The following is a 21,598-nucleotide window of genomic DNA, read 5'->3' as shown; positions in this document are numbered from 1 at the left end:
ACGGATGGCTAGGTGGCACGATAGGCGGCGAAGGGTGAGGAGTGACGAGGCCACGAGGAGGGGTGGGTGCAACGAGTAAACTGTGGCTATGGAGGTGGGGCGGGCGGGGAGGGGACGGACGAGAACGACGTAGTGAGAGGAGTCACAGTCCAGTTGAGGCGCAAGGGTCCTCCGGCTAAGGACTACGGTCCCTCTGGCAGTCCGGGACATTATGCCAGGCGGCGAGGGGTCCCCGATCAATCTCCTCGACCACCACTATCATCGCGCGTCAACCGCCGCCACCACGTCCGCGTCCACGGCGGACGAGTGCGCGAACGGCGACGATGTTAGGACCGCGTCATCGGCGACGAGCACCGGCACGACCTTCACCAGCGCGATGACGAGCGCCCTAGCGGGCGACGGTCTCCGTCGCAGAAAGGTCATACACGCGGCCCGAGAGACCCTCGATAAGGGTGAGTCAGGCGCCAACTTCTTCGACCCCTTTTCGCGATACCATCGCGTTCCCCATCGTATCATCATCATTTACTTAAGAGACTTAGCGTAACCGCTCGTCGCTGCGGATACCTAGCCCCGAGTCCTTTCGACTTTCTGGTGCACGGATATCGGGATCGATCTCTCTTCCCCGTGATACCGCCCGATAGACGGAACACTCTCCGTTCCTGGCCTCGTTCGAACGGAGTGACCGAGCGGAGAAGCGAACCGATGTGTGTTAATACCAATTTGCAAGTCATCTATGTATCTCGATCGCGTGTTGCCCCTAATATTGCGATCAGTGATTAAAGATAGTCACCATAGGATGCAGATTTAAATCTTATGGATCGAATCACTTGTCGCATTTTATTTATTATTAATCTCTCTCATAAACTCTCATGAACCATCTGAACATTTCAATATTCAAATGTTATGTGTTTTGTTATATTTTCTCTATTCTTTCCTCCGAAATTATAACAAAAATAAAATGAAAATTAACATTCTACATAATTAAGATGTCATATAGGCTTAATCGATTTAAAAATTAAAATTCTAAAAACATGTCACACAAATTTATAAAATAACGCTTGCGTATTTAATAATTTTTTGTATGTTTATTAAAACAATATTCATTATACGTATCCTAATTTATTATTATTAAGCAATACGTAAACATAAAGTTATGCGGTTACTTCCGCATCTTTGCATTTTAACGCTTTGATGGACATGTTCGATATGCTAGAATCGTTCAATTGATGTATCTGCGAACATGACGAGACTCATAAATAATACATAAATTTCGAGAGAGATGAATTCATGCGGTTTCCGGCGGTACAGCGAAATGACACCGCGCTCGATCTACGATGATAAATATCATTGCAAAAAAAACATGTTTTATGTTATGTTGATCCCCCTTTTGACCTCGATATTTCCAGACCGCCATGTTGCAGTTGCACTTTCGAAATGGTTGCTGTTATGGCATTTATGCGGGTTGGTATAATAAACGCATCGCATATACATATTTTCGCGCGATAGAACATGAAATAGAAATTATTTCATGTTTAATCGATAGCATCTTCTTCGGAATGCATAACATGTATACCTGTTACGAAATTTAAATTTCCTCTTAATTGTGTATTACACGTGTATAACGGCAAATCAATGTTGAATTTAAACTTGTTATATTTTTTCTCGTCCCATACAAAATTATAACAAAAATGAAATAAAAATTAAAATTCTAAATGTCACAAATTTATCAAATGGACGCTTGCGTAACTTAATAATAAATTTAATGTATTAATAATTAAACGTAATAAATTCAATATATTAAACCTAATTAAATGTATATAATATATATCACTATTAATAATATATTAAATCATTAAATAAAAGGGAAGAGATAATGAACTAATTATTATTAATAATAATCAAACAATTATTTCTTCCTGTTTTGCTATGTAACAAAAGTAATAAATTTAAAATTTTTAATTAAGAATAAATTATTGAGCATTTTTTTTTAATAATTCCTCTTTCATAACATAAGATTCCTAAATATTTCATAAATTGTAATGATAACTGATTTGTTTAATAAGAAAATCCGGTTTTGTAAAAATAACTGCAGTTCCGGGATTGCAGTTGTTCTACGTGGTCAAATCTCATCGTTTCTCCTATGCTTTGCCAATTTTAACATTCGGTGCACTTTATGCGCGCACGGGAGTTACGTAAGAATCCCTTGCACGTGGGCTGAATGCATTAGTGTTTGTGTGTATGTATGTATGTATGTAGTAAAAATAGTTCACTGCTTGTGCTGTATAATATCTACAGAATAATTAGTACACAATTCGATAATAATAATAATAATAATAATAATAATAGAACATCAAACTGAATATATTCAACAAAGGAAGATTATATTAACATTTTGATACTACTAAATTTTCAATTAAAACATAAATAAATTTGGAAATTGGGTGCAATATAGAAACGAATTGTGATGTCAAATTGGACAAATGTAAAAACATCCATTCTTTAATTTACATCATGATTTATGTTAATGTATTTTTTTAATTTTCGTATATAGTTTAATGTTTCGGATATTTATTTAAAAATATTCACAAATCTTTCATCACATTTAATTATGTTGTAGAAATAAAACTTAAAAAAAATTTGCTTGTAAAAATTCTCTGTCCTTCGAAATATTTAAGTTGACATTGAACACATTTACAACATAATATCTTGAATACAGAACCTGAATGATTGAAATTATAATATATAATTTTACGATAAGACGAAAGTTATAATTAATTCAGCTAGTGCTAACAACCGTGAAATTTTCGGGTTTACTAAAGTCAAAAACTTCTTATTAACAAATTTGATTAGCACGAAATTCACATGAGACTAGAAACTTCGGTTTCAACTTCGAAAACAACGTTAACCCAAATTCGTTTGACACATGGCGCAAGATTTGACTAATGCAAAAGGATAAAATTATTAGATTTTACTTGATTTTATATACAGATTTCCTAATATCTTGTTTTAATATTATTTAATTTAAATATATTATTCTTAAATCTCGATTAAATTAATCCAAATTAATTCAAACAAAGACTTTGCACCAAATTTTTATACTGTAAATTTTATATTTCAGAAAAGTTTTTATACTGTCCGTTTTTCAAATTGTCGAATCTTGTAAACATTAAAATGGAACAACTCCGGCGACGACAAAGTTAAAAAGGTTTGAAGGATCGCCGGTGTTCTTAGAAAGTACAGCTCTCAGAAGACATAAAGCAAAGAGGAACGCTTAGCGTTTGTTAACGTCGATCCCAATCGTGCTGCTCGAATACGACTACTCGACCTGTTTTTGTGTCATATCACAATTGCGCATTGAACCGAATGATGTGACACACTGTGTATTATCTACATTGTGTATTATTTCACTGATTGCCGATTTGAAACAACGTATATGGAATTTAAAACGAAGACACGATAGTCGATGTCACGACTTCAATGCAAATTTCAGTGATTGCAATAGTTATCATTTGGTATTCGCGATTACAAAGAATTTGTAATGGGCGAAACTAAATTCGCGATGTGTCGCTCTTTCTTGTTTATCTATAAATTCTAACGAATTCTTTCATATCAATTTTTTTTCATAAACTTAATTGAGATCTTTATATAAAATATCTTTTAATCTTTTTTAACTTTTTCATCTTTTTTCGATACTATTTTCTTCTTGCTATTCTGGAAGACTTCATAAAAGAGAAAATTTCTGATGAACTAGACAACTAAGTTAAATCACCCCCATTCGTAAGAGAAGTAAAGAAGAAGTTTATACAGCGTATCCCGTTGAAGTATACGATAATTACACTGTTAAGAAAATATTGCAAAAAAATCTATAACGAATGTATAACATTTTTGAACAAGAATAGCATAACATAATGTAATCGTTTTTCTTCGGCAGTTACGAATGATGAATGCGAGTAAAAATGTTAATAAAGAGGTAGATTCTTTTCTAGTGTTTCACATTTTTTATGTATTAAAGAAACTTTTAATTAAAGCTATGTTACTACTTTGACAAAATCGCATTATATTATTATTGCGTTAACATTTCATTGCAAAGTCTAAGACCTTTCTACTAGTCTAATATCTTTAAATTGACTTAAATTGTATTCTATAATCTCTTTATATCAAATAATTATGTAATATTAAAATATGTATTTATAGCGATTTATTTTTGCTATAATAAAAATTTTATTTAAAAAAAAAATAAAATACATTTTTTTCAAAATATAAATAAATTTTAACTATTTAAAATATAAAATTTTTTAAAATATAAAAATTAATGGTAGAATTTTTAATATAAAGATTTATGGATATTCAAGTAGGTGACTAATACAAAAACGGTAACTAGATTAATTATCTATTATAATACACATTAGGGTGAAAAAAAAAAGAAAGATATCTAAAGATAATTTCATCTTCTGCTCATACGTTTTAGTGTAATTTTATTGCAACTATTTGCAAAAGCTTTTTCCTCAAGAAAGCGCAACATGGAAAAGCTTTTATACTTTTATAGATGCACTGGCGCCTTGAAGTCGTTCGATGTCATCGGACTGCAAGTGTAAACAAAGTGCATTGACCTCATTTCGAGTATACCGAGTCGATGAAGCATGACTACTCACAATCGGTAAAAAAAGTTCTTGCATGGCGCACAAATTATTTGTAGGCGTACTTCATCGACTTCGAAAATAGCTTGCCTGCAGTAATATATTACTACTTGTAATAAAATATACAAAATTGATTAAAGATCTAAATAGGTGAGAAGATAATGAAATATGTTATTTGGACCAAAAGACGTAAACAAAGTTGATCTCAATCTGTCAAAGCAAAGCAATGGTTTCTTGTTAACATTCTCGGGAGGATTGTACGATAATAAAATATACATCGCGAAAACTGAAAACAGGAAAAATCTTTCGACAATTTTATGCAGCCATATGACGGCACAAGCGGAAAAATATGAGATATGCTGCTAAATATTACGATGCAATAATACGATTGTCGTTTTATTTTATAAACAAAAGAGAATTGTATTTAATGCGATTAAAAAATCTATAAATGATAAAACGCGGTAATTTTGCACAATTTTGATAACTAAATTTTAAATTAAAATTATACTAAGTTTACTTAAAAATGCTAACGCATTTACGTCATCCTCTCGTTTTGCGGAAATATCTAAATTTTCACCAACTTAAAAGTAGAAAATAAAGTATATTCAAATGTTTTTGCTAAGAGGAGATGTATATAGTCTAGTCTAATCGAGAAATCGATAAATATTATATAAGTATGAAAAGTATAGAGTGTAGAAAAAGAAGTTATCTATCAAGTGTAGAATCTACATAACATGTTGTATGTGTATTAATAAATCTGGATTTTGAAGCACATATACACTTCTCGCGTAATTGTCGCGCTACGATAATATTTTGCCTAAGTGCGACGTCCGTGATGCGCGGCATTGACAATGTTAAACTTCCTTAAACGGAAACGCGCGATTTCTCGTTCGAGGCGGTCGTGTCCGTAATTTCCGCGTTTTGTGCAGCACCGTTCGTAAACGAGATGTAGATAGCGTGTGCACTTCGCGCGCGAAAGTATAGATAATATATCTATATATATAATATGTCTGTATGTACGCGCGGTTGTGACGTAAGAGGGATTCTCGCTCCGTTCCTCATCCCCCCACTGAAATGAGATGCGGGCGGTAGCATTTCAGCGACGGTTCATCCGAAGGGATTCCGAATGAGGACCTTCTGCGGCAGCTTAACCACGGTGTATATTCTAGATCTCAGAGGTGCGAATTTCCGACCTGATGTGGCTCGCGAGTTATTAATTATTCAAATAGTTTCGCGGGAGCACGTACGACCGCGGCGCACCAGAGCATTAATAATCAAGAGAGTAATATAAAGCTAACAAAATCTCTATTAATTTATTCCTAGTACCAAATATTTTACCCCCTCCTTGTTAAGAAAAAAAAAATATTTTTTTATAAAAAATATATACATGTCGTAAACAATTTCTTCTCTCGAATTACATAATAATGTGTGTTTCGAGTGTCTCTTAAAATATTTCTAAAGAGATTTAGCTTCGAAGTATCTACTATGGAGCTAGAAGAACCAATATTTACACCATGAATTGTCATGTCACGGGGTTAGAAGAACTAATATTTGTATCTAAATTATTACGTCACGTAATAATCTAAAATTCTAAAATTGTACGAATTTCTCCTTTTCATGATATTTATCTATCTAACACATTGTTTCTTTAATTTCAAAAATATATAAATATCAAGAATTAAAAAATGGAAATAAAACGATCCTATTAAAAGATCTTAAGATACCCTAAATTGATTGCTATGGTATTATTGCACATAAATGATGTTAATGAAACTCGTAATTCAAATTATATGTCTGCACCGAGAGATAACAAGATATAAAATGCAGAATAACTTATGTACACTTGCATTAGCAATTCTTCTGACTTGACTACTGTTGGAACTCTGCCATCATTTACGTTACATTGTCTCTACATTATTGGGAAAGCTCCCAGAATAACAGTTTAGTAAAAACAACAATTTAATATACTTGCTATTAAAATACTCTAATAAAGTCGTAATTAAAAAAAATTTCTATATACAAAAAATTTAATAAAAATAATTAAAATATACATTACTGTTTCGTATATCTTATACGAACAAAACTCTGTATTTATTATTATTAATTATTTTATTTAATAATTCTTTGAAATTATTGTATAATTGATTATTTCTACGCATTGTATGTTATATGATCACATTATAATTAGATAATAATTAAAATTTTTAATTATTTAAGTAAATAATAAGAGAAATGAAAATTATGAACAATTGAATGTCTAGTTTTATGTAAAAATTCGCAAAAGACATTACAAACGTTTGATCTTTTCCCATAAAAACCTGGTTCTCGCAAATTTGAAATCTACTGGCGTTTAACGACAGTGTATTCCGATGAGAGCTTTGAAGTTTTGCGGTCGACATAGATGGATGCCCTTCTTCACGCCTACGCTAGATACCTTCGGCTCCGCTCAAAGTAATCGCACATACTTTATCTTGTCGAGGGATTTTTAGTCATTACACGTTTTCGTGTATGCGAGATTAATGGTCGCATCCTTTGCACGGAGGTATAATTTACCACCTGGTTTTCGTTATACGTGTCCGGAGATTCTTACCACATCGATTGACTTTAACCGTAGTTTAATTGTTTCTCCGCCCCTTTCAGCAAACAAGAGAGACAATCAAACTACGACTGAAGTTAACTGACGTCAGAGGGATCGGCTCTAGATGAAACGTTATTCTTTGACAATTGCTTTACAAACAAATTCTACAAAAGTGAATTATGTGCGTCATAATAAATATAACTTCTTTCACATGATCATCTTATTAGATTATCCAACTAATTCTAGTTCTATGTAAAAAAAATAGCTATTAATTATCACTTTTTATTTTTTCATAACAACATATAGTTTATGGAAAAATGTAAAAAAAGAAAAAGTTCTAATGTTAAAAAGTCTATTTATATTTATAATGCTTGAGAAAATTTGCACGAAAAAAAAGGAATTGATGCCCTCTTTTTCCATTAGAAATATGCGCGCGATCGCGAAACTCTTATTGTAACGATGTAGTAAAATTTTCAGCCCAAGAAACGTACCGCTAGTTTATTTAAAGAATCGCCGTTCAATGTTGCAATGTGCATAAATTTATTTCCTCGATAATGAGGTCGAGGTCCAACCTGGGAATAATTCGAAAATCGATTTTTAAAAAGGGCATACGCCCACAATGAAGCTAAGACGACACATGCCAGTTAAAAAAAGAATCGATAAAAGAAATTATACACTCGTGCCATGTCAATAAATAACTGGGAATATTAAATATTACAGAAGCTGCACGCGTATCAAGACTTAAAACTTTCATTCATCCCTATATTTTAATTCTTAGTGCAACCAATGATATGAGTTTATATCGTATCTAACATAAATTTAATGGTTGTGTATATGTCTTTGTTTGTTGCAGCATCTCGTCTTTTGAGACGAAAAATACCATGTACAGGCCATTTAATGACCCCCCGCCGCCTATGGATACAAAAGGTTCCTACTCAGGTATGTATTTAAAGTATCATTAAACACAATTAAAAGTAGATCGAAACTTATTTTTACGATAAGAATAAAACTATTAAGTGTTCGCTCGGCATCGTGGATAACACGTGAATTCCGTAAACGACTTGACGGAAATTCATATCTTTCAATCGACAATAGAAGTGAAATTTCATAACTTTTCGTTTAAAAGTAACACTTAATTGAAATAAGTTATTAATAAAATGTTTTTTAAAAATGTTCTTTAATATCAAATTTGGTGGAATATTATTCGACACCAAATTTGACAAATATAATATTATTTACGAACCTTTTGTTGCACAGAGTACTTCAATTTCATTCATTTTTTTTCAAAAAATGAATGAAATTGCCCGCCTCGCGAGCTTTGTTCAATTATACTCGAAATATATAGATACGTCAATGCCACAGTAATTTAATTTTAATACATAGCAACAATATTTACACAGGTGAATTATTGATTTCAAACACATTAAAAGAGTGAGATATGCGTCATTCATGTTTCACTCCGGTCATTATGTATGTTTATTGCACGAATATTGCTTTATGATGAAAGGCAACGCCAGTTTTCTCGCCTGATAATGCAATATCGCTTGTATAGTATCCTTTTAATACTCGATTGCCATGGTCACAGCGATAACAATAGTATGCCGCCATTATCGATACGTACTTAAGTATCTCTATTTCTTCCACATGTACGTGACTATCTTCATCAACCATCGCATACAGCGTGGCTCGACGATATCATCGCGAAACTCTAATCTGATAAAAGAAACACGTCGGCACATATGTATATTTAATAAGAATACCAACTGTGAATTTTATATACTTAAAGAGACAAACAAAAAGTTTCCTCTGAATTGGATCAACGAATTCGACACTGTGTGAACAAACGTTAAGAATTATGGTAGTTCTGTTTCCATGGAAGTAATAATATATCGATCGTTCACATTAAGCTATTAGTGAGTACCGAAGAACTTCGCGTGTATCGCGATGTTTACTCTTTCAAGCTACATTGTTGATTCTCTACTATTTTGTTTGTCCTTCTGCTATTCTCTCCGTCTTGAATTACGGATTCGATTTTTGTCGTGTTAGCACGATGTGAAGTGAATTTACCTTGGATCTGTTATTTTATGAAATATCGGACGTTTACCATTTTAACAATATGTTATTTCTAATAAAAACTTCAAAAATTCTCTCTTCTCTCTTTTTCGAAAATATTATTTAATTCATCGATTTAATTTATATAAATGCAATAGATATCATAATATCATCTATAGAACACACATACACAATATCATCTATAGAATTTACGTATTTACATGACTTACAAACTCACTTGTTTTCATCAGTTGCAATAATATATATTTTCTCGCGTACAAATAAAAATTATGGAATGTATTAATTTAACAAATATTTTTGCTGTAACGTAATATTTTTTAAGTAAATAATACATCGCGAACTTTTTCGGTCAAATAAGACGAGAAGAATTATATTGTACGCATTAATTAATCTTATAAATTAGAAAAGAAAGAAAAACAGGAAATAAAAGGAATTATTTTGATGGCATAATACTGATAAAGTGGATAGTAAACAAATAAATAATAAACTAAGAATGATAATATAAGTAATTTCTTGTGCAATGTGGAATTAATTCATTGCTCAATTATATACCTACTTCGAAATTCAAATTCTTTTCTAAATATAATGTCGAGTTTTTCGATGGCAGTAGAAAAAATCTCCACGCCTAATCTTAACTTCTCGAGAATCAGAATAAATTGGCTGAAATCCAAATAGTATAGCGCTTGATATTGCCAATTCACGTACAACGATACCCGGATAACACGGCTGACCTAGTAATGCACGTAACTACTTGGCCACACCACTAAACCTTCGAGTGGTTTTTTCGGTCGCGTTGGAGACCATTAATATTTCACGAAAAAGACATGTAAGACCGTTGAACTATTCCTCGGAGAGCGTACCTAATGGATTTACGCGGTAGCCCAATAAACTTAATATGCCCTTCGAAAACTTTTTCTTTGCGATCATTAACAATTATTATAGTGACTGCACAGACGTAGACTAAATACTACTTATAAAATTATTTTTATAAAAATTACTTAAATTGTTTTTAATTTGTTATATTCGCATTAGAGATAACATCGATCTATATGTACATAGATCTGCCTGCAGATAAATAAAATGTATATAGAAAAATAAGCGTTCTAAATTCAACACGTGACTTTCTGTCACGTAAACTCAAGAAGAAACTGCACAAAAAGCTTAATAGCTTGAATTCTTTTAGGAATGCGATGTAGTCATGATGTTCCCCAACGGGGCAAACGACGAGACCTTGATGTGGCTTCTAGGTCGGCTCCGGGCTGGAACCCCGGGGCTAGTAGTTCACGTGCGACATCACGCCTCGTCGGACAGTTACGGGTTTTACATTACGGCACCATTTAGCGTGTAAGTGTATCAGAGTATCGATAGAGCGTAAGGCATATATTTTGAGAAAAATATGTACGGCGCGAATGAGGACAGCTGTATAGATGTAACTCCAACTCGGCTCGCAGTCTGCTCAAGGCCGCCGAGGAGATGCATCTTCCAAAGACCCTGAGACAGGAGTTCGGCGGTGGATTCAAGGAGTTCGTCGGCTCCGAGGCCAACTGCTTCGAAGGCAGCGACGACGAGATACGATTCTTCACTACCCAGGAAAGACAGTCCCTGGTGTTGCACCTACTTCACACCCTGAGGGCCGGCCCTCACGATCTCCATAGCCTATCCGGTCTTAAGATGGTGGAGGGTCAAGCGATTATCCCAAAGTGCATTTCATCTGGTATTATTTCTCAGGTGCGATATACATGTGTATTAATTTTAATGTTTTTCGCACCTCCTTCGACGAGACGAGATTTGAGGAATCTCCCTCAAATCTCCTTTCCCCAGGACCTCCTCGAATCTCGTCTCGTCGAAGGGGAGAATCCGTGACGCGATTCTGCTTTCGTCAGGTCTTCCCTCTTCACGAATTACCCGCGTTAGAGAAACTGCAACGGAGCTGGGTCCGCGCGTTCCTCAGTCCCCAACCGTTGGACGATATTTGTAAATACTTCGGGGTGAAAATCACCATGTACTTCGCCTGGCTCGGCCACTACACCACCGCTTTGATCGTTCCAGCTGCAGTGGGTGTCATATACTGGGTATGTATACGCGTCTCGCGTAATTTAAATAACGAATATAAGCCCGTAGCATATCCTGTTTATTTAATAAACGAAATAAAACGAAAAATGTGTAATGGGAAAAATTTGGACTTGAAATGAACCGATTCTCGGACAACGGAGTGGTCTTGGATTCAATTAGAAGTCGAGCAAAAATAGGTAATTATCGAATCCCGACTGTTTAGGTCGGCATCATCGGCAGGAACCAAGCGGTGGAGGACGTGGCGTACGTACTGTTTTCGGTGTTCAACGTGATATGGGCTACCGTATACCTGGAGACGTGGAAAAGGCGGGGCGCGGAATTGGCGTACAGGTGGGGCACTTTGGATCAGAGGGACGATTTATTGGTCGAGCCTAGACCTCTATTTACAGTAAGAATCTTTCAAACATCTTTAAGACTTGGCACTCCGATGCTCCGGTATGGCAACGCCGTAGTGTGCTACTCCAGCGTCTACACCTGCACAGCGTCTATGAGAATAGAATACGCTTTTGCTATGTAGTATTAAAAATATAGAGAATTCTGCGAGGGATTTTTAATGAACGAAAGTCCACTTTTAAAACCCGTTTGTCGAAGTTTATTCGATTTAATCAATTCGATCCTAACTGTGTTCAGGGAACTCTCGAGATTTCACCGGTGACGGGTAGGCTGGAACCGACGTATCCCAGATGGCGAAGAAATATGTTTCGATACTTCGTGAGCGTGCCTATTATCGCAATCTGTTTACTCTTCGTCTTCATCGTTATGATTCTGAGTTTTCAGATACAGGTATATATAAGTACCCTGTACATTTATTAATTAATTATTATTAACCGTAAAAAAATTTAAATTGATTGACGAAAATGATTATATTAAAATTATTTAAAGACTTATTTCTGCATATAATAAGGCAATTTTGATCATTTAAAAATAGGAAAGCGATGCAAACATAATAATTGTTTAAATCTAAAACTTGTGAATCCAAATAGCAAAAAAATTTTTTTACTTAGGCTTATTTATTTTGAATGTATATATGAATTATATATTAAATTTACTTGAACTTATTCTTAAGAGAAAGAAGTTGAAGAAATCGTGATATAAAATTTATGCTACAGATCCTTTGATTTGTTTGACTTACAGGATTGGTGGGACGCACATCTCGAATCTGGAGGTTACGGATTTTGGCTTAGTTACGTGCCAAAGGTGCTGCTTGCGATAGTGATCGCATTGATGGACGAAGCGTACTTCAAAGTCGCGGTGTGGTTAAACGATTTGGGTATGTGTCCCAATAATAATCGAGTCCCTGTACTTTACACTATCTTCCTCTAACTTTCTTATCCTCCCTCCCTCTCTTCCTATCTCTTTCTCTCTCTCTTTCTCTCTCTTCCTATCTCTCTATCGACACATGATCGTATATCCGTGCGACTCAAAATACGAACAATTGCCATTTGCCGACTTTTTCGCATCGATATGTGTATTCTACGGTACACTGTGCACGTCTAGTTTAAAAGCATAGCATATACTTTCGATAATTTTTCCACGGCTTAGCTTCTTCTAGAGAATAATTGAAAGATTATGTAACAAGAACATCATATGTTTACATGAAAGATTGTTGTTATGTTATTTTTTTATGTGACTAAACCCGTGACATACTATAGATACAGTTTCGTTATTATTTAAATTTTTGGAGAGCGTTCATGGTGCGGTAGATAGTATTTGTGATTTTTGTGTGTTGGACGCAGAAAACTATCGACTAGACACCGAGTACGAGAATCATCTGATCTACAAAGTGGCACTGGTAATAAGAAGAACTCTCCATTTTCAACGAATAGAATATCAGTGTTGTGCTGTGTTGTACACATGTTCCCCTCTATAAATGCGATAAATAATATTAAATAAATATAAAAATCTATCTTTTTTTTTCCTCATATTATCACAAATATATATTTTCGTGTGTCATGAATCGAATTGAATATTAAGCTTTATTAATAGCTATCTGTAATAGACGACATTATGTAATTATATTGTAATTTGTCTGCATCGTTTAACTTGATCACTGTTATTTTAATCGTTATTTTGCAACTAATTGCTCGCGATCATAAATTAATTTTAAAATCGAAATCAAATATAACACTATATTCAAACGAGTTTAATAACTTCATAGTTGTATTATGCGTGATTACTTCAGTGAACTATGATATAATTTAATTACTACAATCGCTTCTTTATTCATTATGTTACAATTTATTAGATACACTGCTGTGTAAAGTGACTAAATAGATAAATTTTCTCACAGAAAAAAATCTTATAGAAATATAATTTATTAATCTCAAGTTATTTTTTTATAATTAATTTTTCATGATATACCTATTCTAATTCTAAATTGACACATAAATTTTACCTAAAATATAACGCAATATACTTAAAAATTAAATTCTAAAGGATTTATTCACTTATAAAATAAATTTTCTATGACTGGAAAAATAATTTCACTACTCAAATTTGATGCATTAATCTGCGATTCAGACAAATGAGCTTACAAAAAAATTAATTAAAAACTAACGACAATGTTTGAAGAAGAGCAATCGCATATTAGAGGTGGACATTTTGAAAAATACAATGTAGACTTTGAGCTTTTTGTTTCAAAGCAGAAGTGCCTGCTCTGGCTGTCTCTGTCGCTGCATGAACATTCTTTTTGCAAAAGAACACTTTTTTGCTTACGCTTAATAATCTTATACATCACAGGTCTTCGTAACCGTGCTTTTGTGTGTATCTGGTACCTATGATGTGTGTGTTAACGGCACTGTGATCTCCGGATAATCTGCAACGGCTATCCTATATTTCAGTTTCAGTTTGTAAACTCCTTCCTATCGCTGTTTTACATCGCCTTCTATCTTCAAGATCAAGAGAGACTCAAGGAGGTGAGGATTCAGCCATCCCCCTCCCCCGCGCGAGATGTGTTATAATCACATGAGAATACAAATTTCCATTTCAGCAATTGGCGGCGCTGCTCATAGCTCGCCAAGTAATCGGCAATCTGAAGGAATCCGCGATCCCGTATCTGATCGAGCAACTACGGCTGGCGCGGCTGAGCTTCGAGCTGTTCGGGGCGCTGAGTCCGAGCGAGGCGCGACCGCCACCCGGCCAGCCGGAGGGTGAGGAGATGCAGGGCGGTAAGGACACCGAGGAGAAGGACGAGCGGCCCGACGGCGGCAAAACGAAGCAACCGCGAAACGTCAGCCAGGCAGAATTGGAGAGTTCCCTCTACAGAGTAGGGCATCCCACTAATTCTCTACTTAGTGACGTTACGTTCAAGGTTTGGTCTAGATTTAGCCAATAGCTGTTTCGTTTTTTCTGGGAGCACTACACCGCACACGCATATCGACCTTCGAAGTACTCGCAATTGAAAACTCTATGTAAAACTCTATGTAAAATTAAGGAAGACTAAATCTCTCTCCCTCTATCAAGATTATGCTTAATAGGTACTTGAGCCGTCCCGTCAAGGTCTCTCTCCTTGAGTTTCGAGGGGGTTGCATGAGACTGCGAGTGAATCGAACGCGTCGTATCATAAATCGACCCATTTATCTCGCCTCCAAGATCTTTTTGTCCATTCTTTCTGCTCAGATTGCACTCTGCGCATGACGACTGAGCCGAATTATTAATAGCAATATCAATGTCACGTTGCGTTTGTTGGTCGTTTCTTTTTTGCAGAATTTTAATGATTTTTTTCCGTTTCACACCCATTCCACCGACGACGCACAGGTATCGACCAGGAAGGTAATATCACACTCATCCTATCATTAAAAATCAATCCTTTCTGTCATAATCGCGATTTTTCTCAAAAATGCAAAATGCATAATTTTGATTAATTGAACTATTTTCGAAATGCATTATATAACAGTGTAATATTTGATGATATTATCAAAATATTATTTTAAATTTATATATAAAATCCAATTTTATTAAATATTTATACACTGTAAATAATAGTGATTTTATAATATTTTGATAATAAAAAAAGTCTATTTAGCTCCAAGTACTAATTCCTTGCATAATATGTATACTGTCGGAATATTTGCAAATACATTTTTTAGTATTACGTAGTATAAGCAGAGTGACCGAAAGGAATAAATAAAGTTTTTACGGCTTATCACGCAGAGCCCACCCACGTATTTTCAATTTGTATACTTTGCCGAGGTTTAATTTTTTTTAATGTATGCACGTAGATCCACACCCAAGATATGATAAGTTATCAAATGTTTCAATTATTCAAAGATCAGCGCTGAATATACATACTTTTTTAGCATCGTGTTAACTAGATTTAGACATTTTTATTAAGTTAATAATATTAATTAAATGAACATTATTTATTTTACTGCCAAATATTGCCAGGTTAGTTTAAAAGTTCTATATGTAATTATTTAAACAATATATGCAATAGAACTAGCAAATTGTGCATTTTTTAGCATTAAATAGATACGAATTTATATAAATGTAATAGAAAGTCTTTATAGTTATAAATTAGACGATAAAATAATTGCGTTTTCTATTTTTAACAGAGTAAAGAGTCGCACTAGATAATATAAATTTATATGTGTACTCTAATAAAAATATCTCTCTCTTTTTAGTAGTTTTGAAATTTATAATAAGTAATTTACAGAAAAATACAATAAGATGTGTTGCTTAAACTTAAGGAATAATGATTTTCAATTTGCAGTATGACGGAGCGTTTTCGGAGCATCTTGAAATGTTATCGCAACTGGGATACGTCTGTCTCTTCTCTTCCGCATTCCCATTAGCTGCGATGGCTGCTTTACTTGGGAATTTGCTCGAGTTACGCGGTGACGCATTCAAACTATGTTTCGTGCTTCAACGACCTTTCGGACGTAGAGTCTCGAATATCGGGACGTGGCAAGTAAGTGAAGAACGATTTGCGAAAGCTCATAATAAACACGAGTGTAAACGTGAGAATGAATATTTAGCAAAATAATTTAAAAAAAATTTTAATAAATATTTAATACCGTTCTTACGAATTATATTAATTTTTATATTGTATCAGTTAGTACAAAAAATGCTCAAAATAATTACTTTAGACTATAATAATAACTCTCGCCTCGCCATATATCGTTAATATCTATTAAAAAATCATTATAGCAGTTATTGATATAAAAATAAAGTATTAAAAGATAAAAATAATTGTAATTTAAAATCAAATAGAATAAACTCTTTCTTATATCTGCGTGCTAAATCCATCTTCGAAATTATTAGGAGACACTGTGTATGTATATATAGTTCAATCGATGCAACTTTAATTTTGCAACTTTGATATGATGACAGAATGCTATGGAGGCGATGGGCTTGGTCGCTATACTGGTAAACTGCGCCCTAATCGGACTGAGTGGGCAGGTGCAACGAATGTTTCCGGAGATGTCAGCAACGCAAACGATTTTACTGATCGTGGCATTGGAACACATCATGTTCGCTATTCGATTCGTGATTATTTGCGCGATTCCTGATATACCTCATTGGGTCGCCACCGAGATGGCCAAAGTGGAATTCTTAAGGCGCGAGGCGGTCCGAAGGTTGTCCTCGACTCCGTCACCGGAGCAACAACCGACAACAGTGATAGGTACATAATTCATCTTTATGTGACGCTCATCTATGTATACTATTTACCGCTCGTCTATGTTACTATCTAACTATCTACCTATCAATCAACGTTATTTTAAATGACACCTTTATGCAAATTAAAATATCTTCGTATCCTCCAATTTCATCTTTCCCGATCTAGTGGCCATTATTAACCGCCTATCCGGCATCCTGTGTAGCGAATGATCTCCGCTCTAGAGCGGCGAGAAAGTGTTAATCGCTTTGCCCGTCGCTTTGTCCGTCGCATTTGCATTCCTTCCTCCTACCAGCTATTAATTTCGCTCGAACTCAGGGAGATTCGTGGTGAGTCCAGCAGACGGAGAGACCGAAGAGCAGTTGCTTTCCGATCGCGCCGCCTACGCGACCATGTCCAGTCGTGCGGACACCCCGACCCTGGCCTCGACCACCACCCACACGCCGAGCGGTCCGACCACGCCGAGCGCCGTGGCGGTGCCGAGGATCGCGGAAACGCCACCCCAGGCCGGAACCCCCGGCAGCGGCGGAAGCAGCAGCGAGACCAGCCCGTTCCTACCCGAGAGCAATTCCAACGTCCGAGACATTCGTAACACGCCGAGATGTTCCATACCCGGAGGCGAACGAGGTCCGGTTTTCTGTCGCTCATGTGAAGCGATTTTATATAAGAAAAATTTATACAACGCCCAAATCACAATAATAATAATTAACACGTTCTCTGCCATGATCATCAGTAGTCAGTGCGCTACGAAAAAAAATTTTTTTAATGCTTATAAAAAAAATTAATACCTAAAAATAAATAAAATTTTGAACAACATAACATAAATAGTTACATACCAATGTAAAATAAAAAAATATGTTACTCAACAATTAATAATTTTTACGTTTAATTATATTACGCGATATTTTATCATTATATACCTATAATAATAACAATTCTGTGGTGTACGTAAGACATATGAAACTCGCTGGGTAGACGACGTGTTAATTATCGCAGAAGTTCGCGGCAAAACCGCGCGAAAGACTTTTCATCAAGCGGAAAAATGATCGCGTTGAAACGAAAAGTTTCTCAGTAGGAAGACGCGCGAGGGAGTGGTTGAGCAACGAACCGGAAGCGTCCGGTACCAGCGATCAGTATAGCCATCATCTGACCATCGGACCACACGGCGGCGTTGACTGGGTACGTCGGTTAGGCCTGGAGCCAGGTGGCCGAAAATCTAGCGATTCCGAGATTAGCGGTGCCGCTGCGGCGAGCGTACGGGAGGAGGAATTAACTTTGCACAGGTCAACCGATTGCATCGTCTCGAAAGAACTCGCCTCCTCCTCAGATAGCGATCTTCTCAGGTACAAGGAATACGTACCGCGATTTTTCACTGATAAAATGCTCGTTTTGATTGCACTTCTAGCTTATCGATAGTGTTTAAATAGTTTTCTTCGTTCCTAACAACATGAAGATATATTTTTCTTATGCGTGTCTTTTAATCACTCGTTTTTATTCCTCTTTCATATTTCGGCGCTAATACATTAGTTTCCTACTTAAAGATCGGCACCGCCGTGGGCGGTACCTAATAGAAACCAGAAGTTCCGCTTCTCGCCCGAAAAGGAAAAGGAGCGCGAGAGAGCGGAGAGGCAGCAATACCACCAACAGCAGCAGCAGCAGCAGCAACAACTGCAGCAGCAGCAGCAGCAGCAGCAGCAGCAGCAGCAGCAGCAGCATCATCATCAGCGAGAAACGCACGAACATCGCGAGCGACAGTCCTCCTATCACGCCGAAAAGGAGAAGGACTCGAGCGGGCTGTCGGACTCCAGCAAGACTATCTCGAGTCAGGAGGAGGAGAGGCCTCCGACGAAGGAGGAACGAGAGGCGAAAAAGACGCGCGTGAAGCAAAGCCTGATGAAACGGGCGCGCTCGGTGGCGATCTTCTCGCTCAAGCTGAAGGAACGCCGCGCGCGGGAGGCCGAGCTTAAGGCCAAGGAGGCGGAAAGGGAGGCCAGGTGGCAACAGCCGCAGTCGTGCGTCGGCGGCGAGCTCTCGTGCATCCCCATAGAAAAGCTTATCTCCGTGGACGACATCGCGGCCATGGAGATGCGCCGACCGACGAATCATTAGCCGCTTTGACGACTCTGACCGTCTTTCTCACACTTTTGTTTCCACGCTAACGTAGAGAGCCGTTCGCGTACCGCGACACGCGGGTCAATTGCGCAACCGACGACGAGATCGCGAGATTCTCCGCGTATTGAATCGCGACGGAGAGGAGAAGAGAAAAAAAATCCCGGATCCCAACGGCCGCGTGCAGGTGCGCGTTACCGGACGAGAGAACGAGGCGCACAATTTACGAATCATCGCAGAGACACGAGGTTTCCTAATAGATGACATTCCGTAGAAACTACTCTCGATACCGATTCCCTAGGTATCGTAGGCCCAGGGCATCGAACCTGATGGTCTCCTGCAGCTCGGTTCGGTTCCGGAACGGAGCGACTACGCGTGGCGCTTCGAAGATTCTATGCAAATAATGACCATGTTCCGCGATGAGGATTGAAAATCCTCAAATACGGTTATACGCGGTTTTGAACGACATCGCGAATAGCAACATGAGGCTTTTAAAATGACTATTACTTCCAAAAAAGAAAGGGGAAAAGTAAAAACGAAAATTTCGCTGACTTGTGGCGGAATGATTTCACGAAAGATCGTTAAGAGCATTAATTTGTACGGACAGAAAAGCAAAAAAGCGTAAATTTTGTCAATTCTAAAAAAAAAATTAAAGCGATAATTTTATGAAGAAAAGCTATATTACTAATTTTCTAATAAATACATGAAAGTATGCATTATAAGCTGATTTTAAGAATTCCTTGAACTCCCAATTCTCGCGGAGATCTTTATTATATAGATAATTACAAATAGATTATCAGAACACGCGTACGCACTGACGGCTGAAATTAATCCCGGGCGATAAAATCTTTATTATGAATTTTTGTTTCCTAAACGCTTTAAAAACGCGCAGTTCCGAAACCGAACGTATTCATTCCGATAATTCTAATTTTCCTTCGATTCGATGCTCTGCTAAGTGGCACATTCTCCTAGCTTTAGATCGCTCAACGTCGTAGACCGTTGAGCCTCAAACGTTCCATTCGTATCGTCAGTATTCCACGCCGAAATTAGAGTATCCTAGGCTGTGCTCCATAATACGCGCGTGCAACGGAATCCCGATGGCGCGGTCCCACGCGACGATCCGATTCACCGCGGAAAAAGAAAGAGAGATGTACCGAAAAATACCGGCTGGAATATAGTCACGAAGGTCCCTTTCGGAGAAGATTGTAATGTATCTGATTACACTTTCTCGCTAAACAGCGAGCCGCCGAGTTCTCGGCGCGAAACTCAACGAAAAACTCTGGAGGAGGAAAAACTTTGTTGTTGTTGCGGTAATAAATTGTTAATTAATCTATAAAAATTTTAGGCATTAATGGATTTAAACGAACTTTTTGCTAAATAGATCTCTTACGAAGGCATATCACATTGTCGAGACCATCCGCGTCGTCGCCGTCGCCACTCAAGTTTTCGCGTCTTCGTCCCCTAAGATCGGACGCGCGCGTGGATGCAGGATGAGTTCGCGGCCCACGCCGCGAAACTCGCCGGCGAAATGAGATTAGAGTCAAGTGAGCAGAGCGCGGAGGTGCACGCGAAGCTCTTCGTCCAGACACGAGTTAAAAAGGATCTAGTGGTCGTTTTTGTATATAGCGGAAAAAAAAATGTTACGCAGAGATTGTAAAATCGGTTTCCATGGCCTAGCCTCATGTCCCCGTCCGCGGCTGAACTTTAGCGCAGAGTTGTTGAGTATTACACACGAATACACATGCATACATACAAAAACACACATACACACAGACATACACACACATCATACATACACATATGTACAAAACATACGCAGATACATGACATTTTATTACATCTACCGATATTGTTAGCTTAGTATTTATTAACCATTAGATGCATCCACATTGAGCACTGTTGAGCAAACCGATAATCGCGTTGTACGTAGCGTACCCTTCGGGAATTTGCGAGACACAAGTGCATTAGATGCAAAATTGATAGATTAGCCGCTTTTCGTAAAGGCAGGTCGGAATAAATTCAGCCGGAAGCATCTGTGTTTGTTAGATGTTTTGTATAAAACAAGAGAATTGAGCCAATAAAAATATTCTACAAAATAACGATCTTTTATTTGCTCTTTGTTTCAAAAATATGTACGAAATGTGTACTCAAATATTTAATTATTTAAATGATAAAATAGTACAAATTAGCTTTAAAATGATAAAAAAATCCAACGAACGAAACTATAATTTAATTTTTAGATAAGTACTTTCAAAGAGAACGCAAATTTTTCTGTTCTTTGCGAGAATGAATTTGAAAAGCGAGACGATTCTCAAGCTTTCTTTTAATAATTTTTTATTACAAAATCCAATAAAAAAGAAATGGATTTTATTGCAATAGAAATAGTATATGTATGCCGAATTTTTTCAAATTATAACTTTTTTGTCACTCACCGATTGATGCGCAACGGGTGGAGTTATCAGCCACGTAGCTACGATGATTCTATAACATACAAACATAAGATCCAAATTA

At 36.6% G+C, this 21,598-nt stretch overlaps 1 protein-coding gene across 1 annotated transcript; it reads left to right on the top strand.

The window, feature by feature from the left end:
• The first annotated feature begins 167 nt into the window (after positions 1–167).
• Positions 168–21,183, top strand: LOC105457143 (anoctamin-8). Its single transcript, XM_011701645.1, has 16 exons — positions 168–452; positions 8,069–8,154; positions 10,472–10,632; positions 10,740–11,016; positions 11,172–11,360; positions 11,564–11,749; positions 11,992–12,144; positions 12,496–12,631; positions 13,098–13,153; positions 14,202–14,276; positions 14,351–14,671; positions 16,073–16,270; positions 16,693–16,984; positions 17,297–17,605; positions 18,051–18,321; positions 18,520–21,183. The coding sequence occupies exons 1-16, from the start codon at positions 212–214 to the stop codon at positions 19,085–19,087; spliced, it is 3,519 nt and encodes a 1,172-aa protein (XP_011699947.1). The 5' UTR covers positions 168–211; the 3' UTR covers positions 19,088–21,183.
• Positions 21,184–21,598: the final 415 nt, after the last annotated feature.

The sequence above is a fragment of the Wasmannia auropunctata genome, unplaced genomic scaffold (genome assembly GCF_000956235.1).
Source record: "Wasmannia auropunctata unplaced genomic scaffold, wasmannia.A_1.0 LD335365.1, whole genome shotgun sequence".
In the NCBI taxonomy this organism is placed as follows: Eukaryota; Metazoa; Arthropoda; class Insecta; order Hymenoptera; family Formicidae; genus Wasmannia; species Wasmannia auropunctata.
This window is presented reverse-complemented; position numbering and strand designations above follow the sequence as displayed.

Excerpts from the sequence above, each read along its gene's own strand:
- LOC105457143 (XM_011701645.1), top strand. The coding sequence starts at position 212 with ATGCCAGGCGGCGAGGGGTCCCCGATCAATCTCCTCGACCACCACTAT. Across the intron at positions 11,361-11,563 it reads CAGTGGGTGTCATATACTGG|GTCGGCATCATCGGCAGGAA; the intron begins GTATGTATACGC and ends CCGACTGTTTAG. Across the intron at positions 12,632-13,097 it reads GGTGTGGTTAAACGATTTGG|AAAACTATCGACTAGACACC; the intron begins GTATGTGTCCCA and ends TGTTGGACGCAG.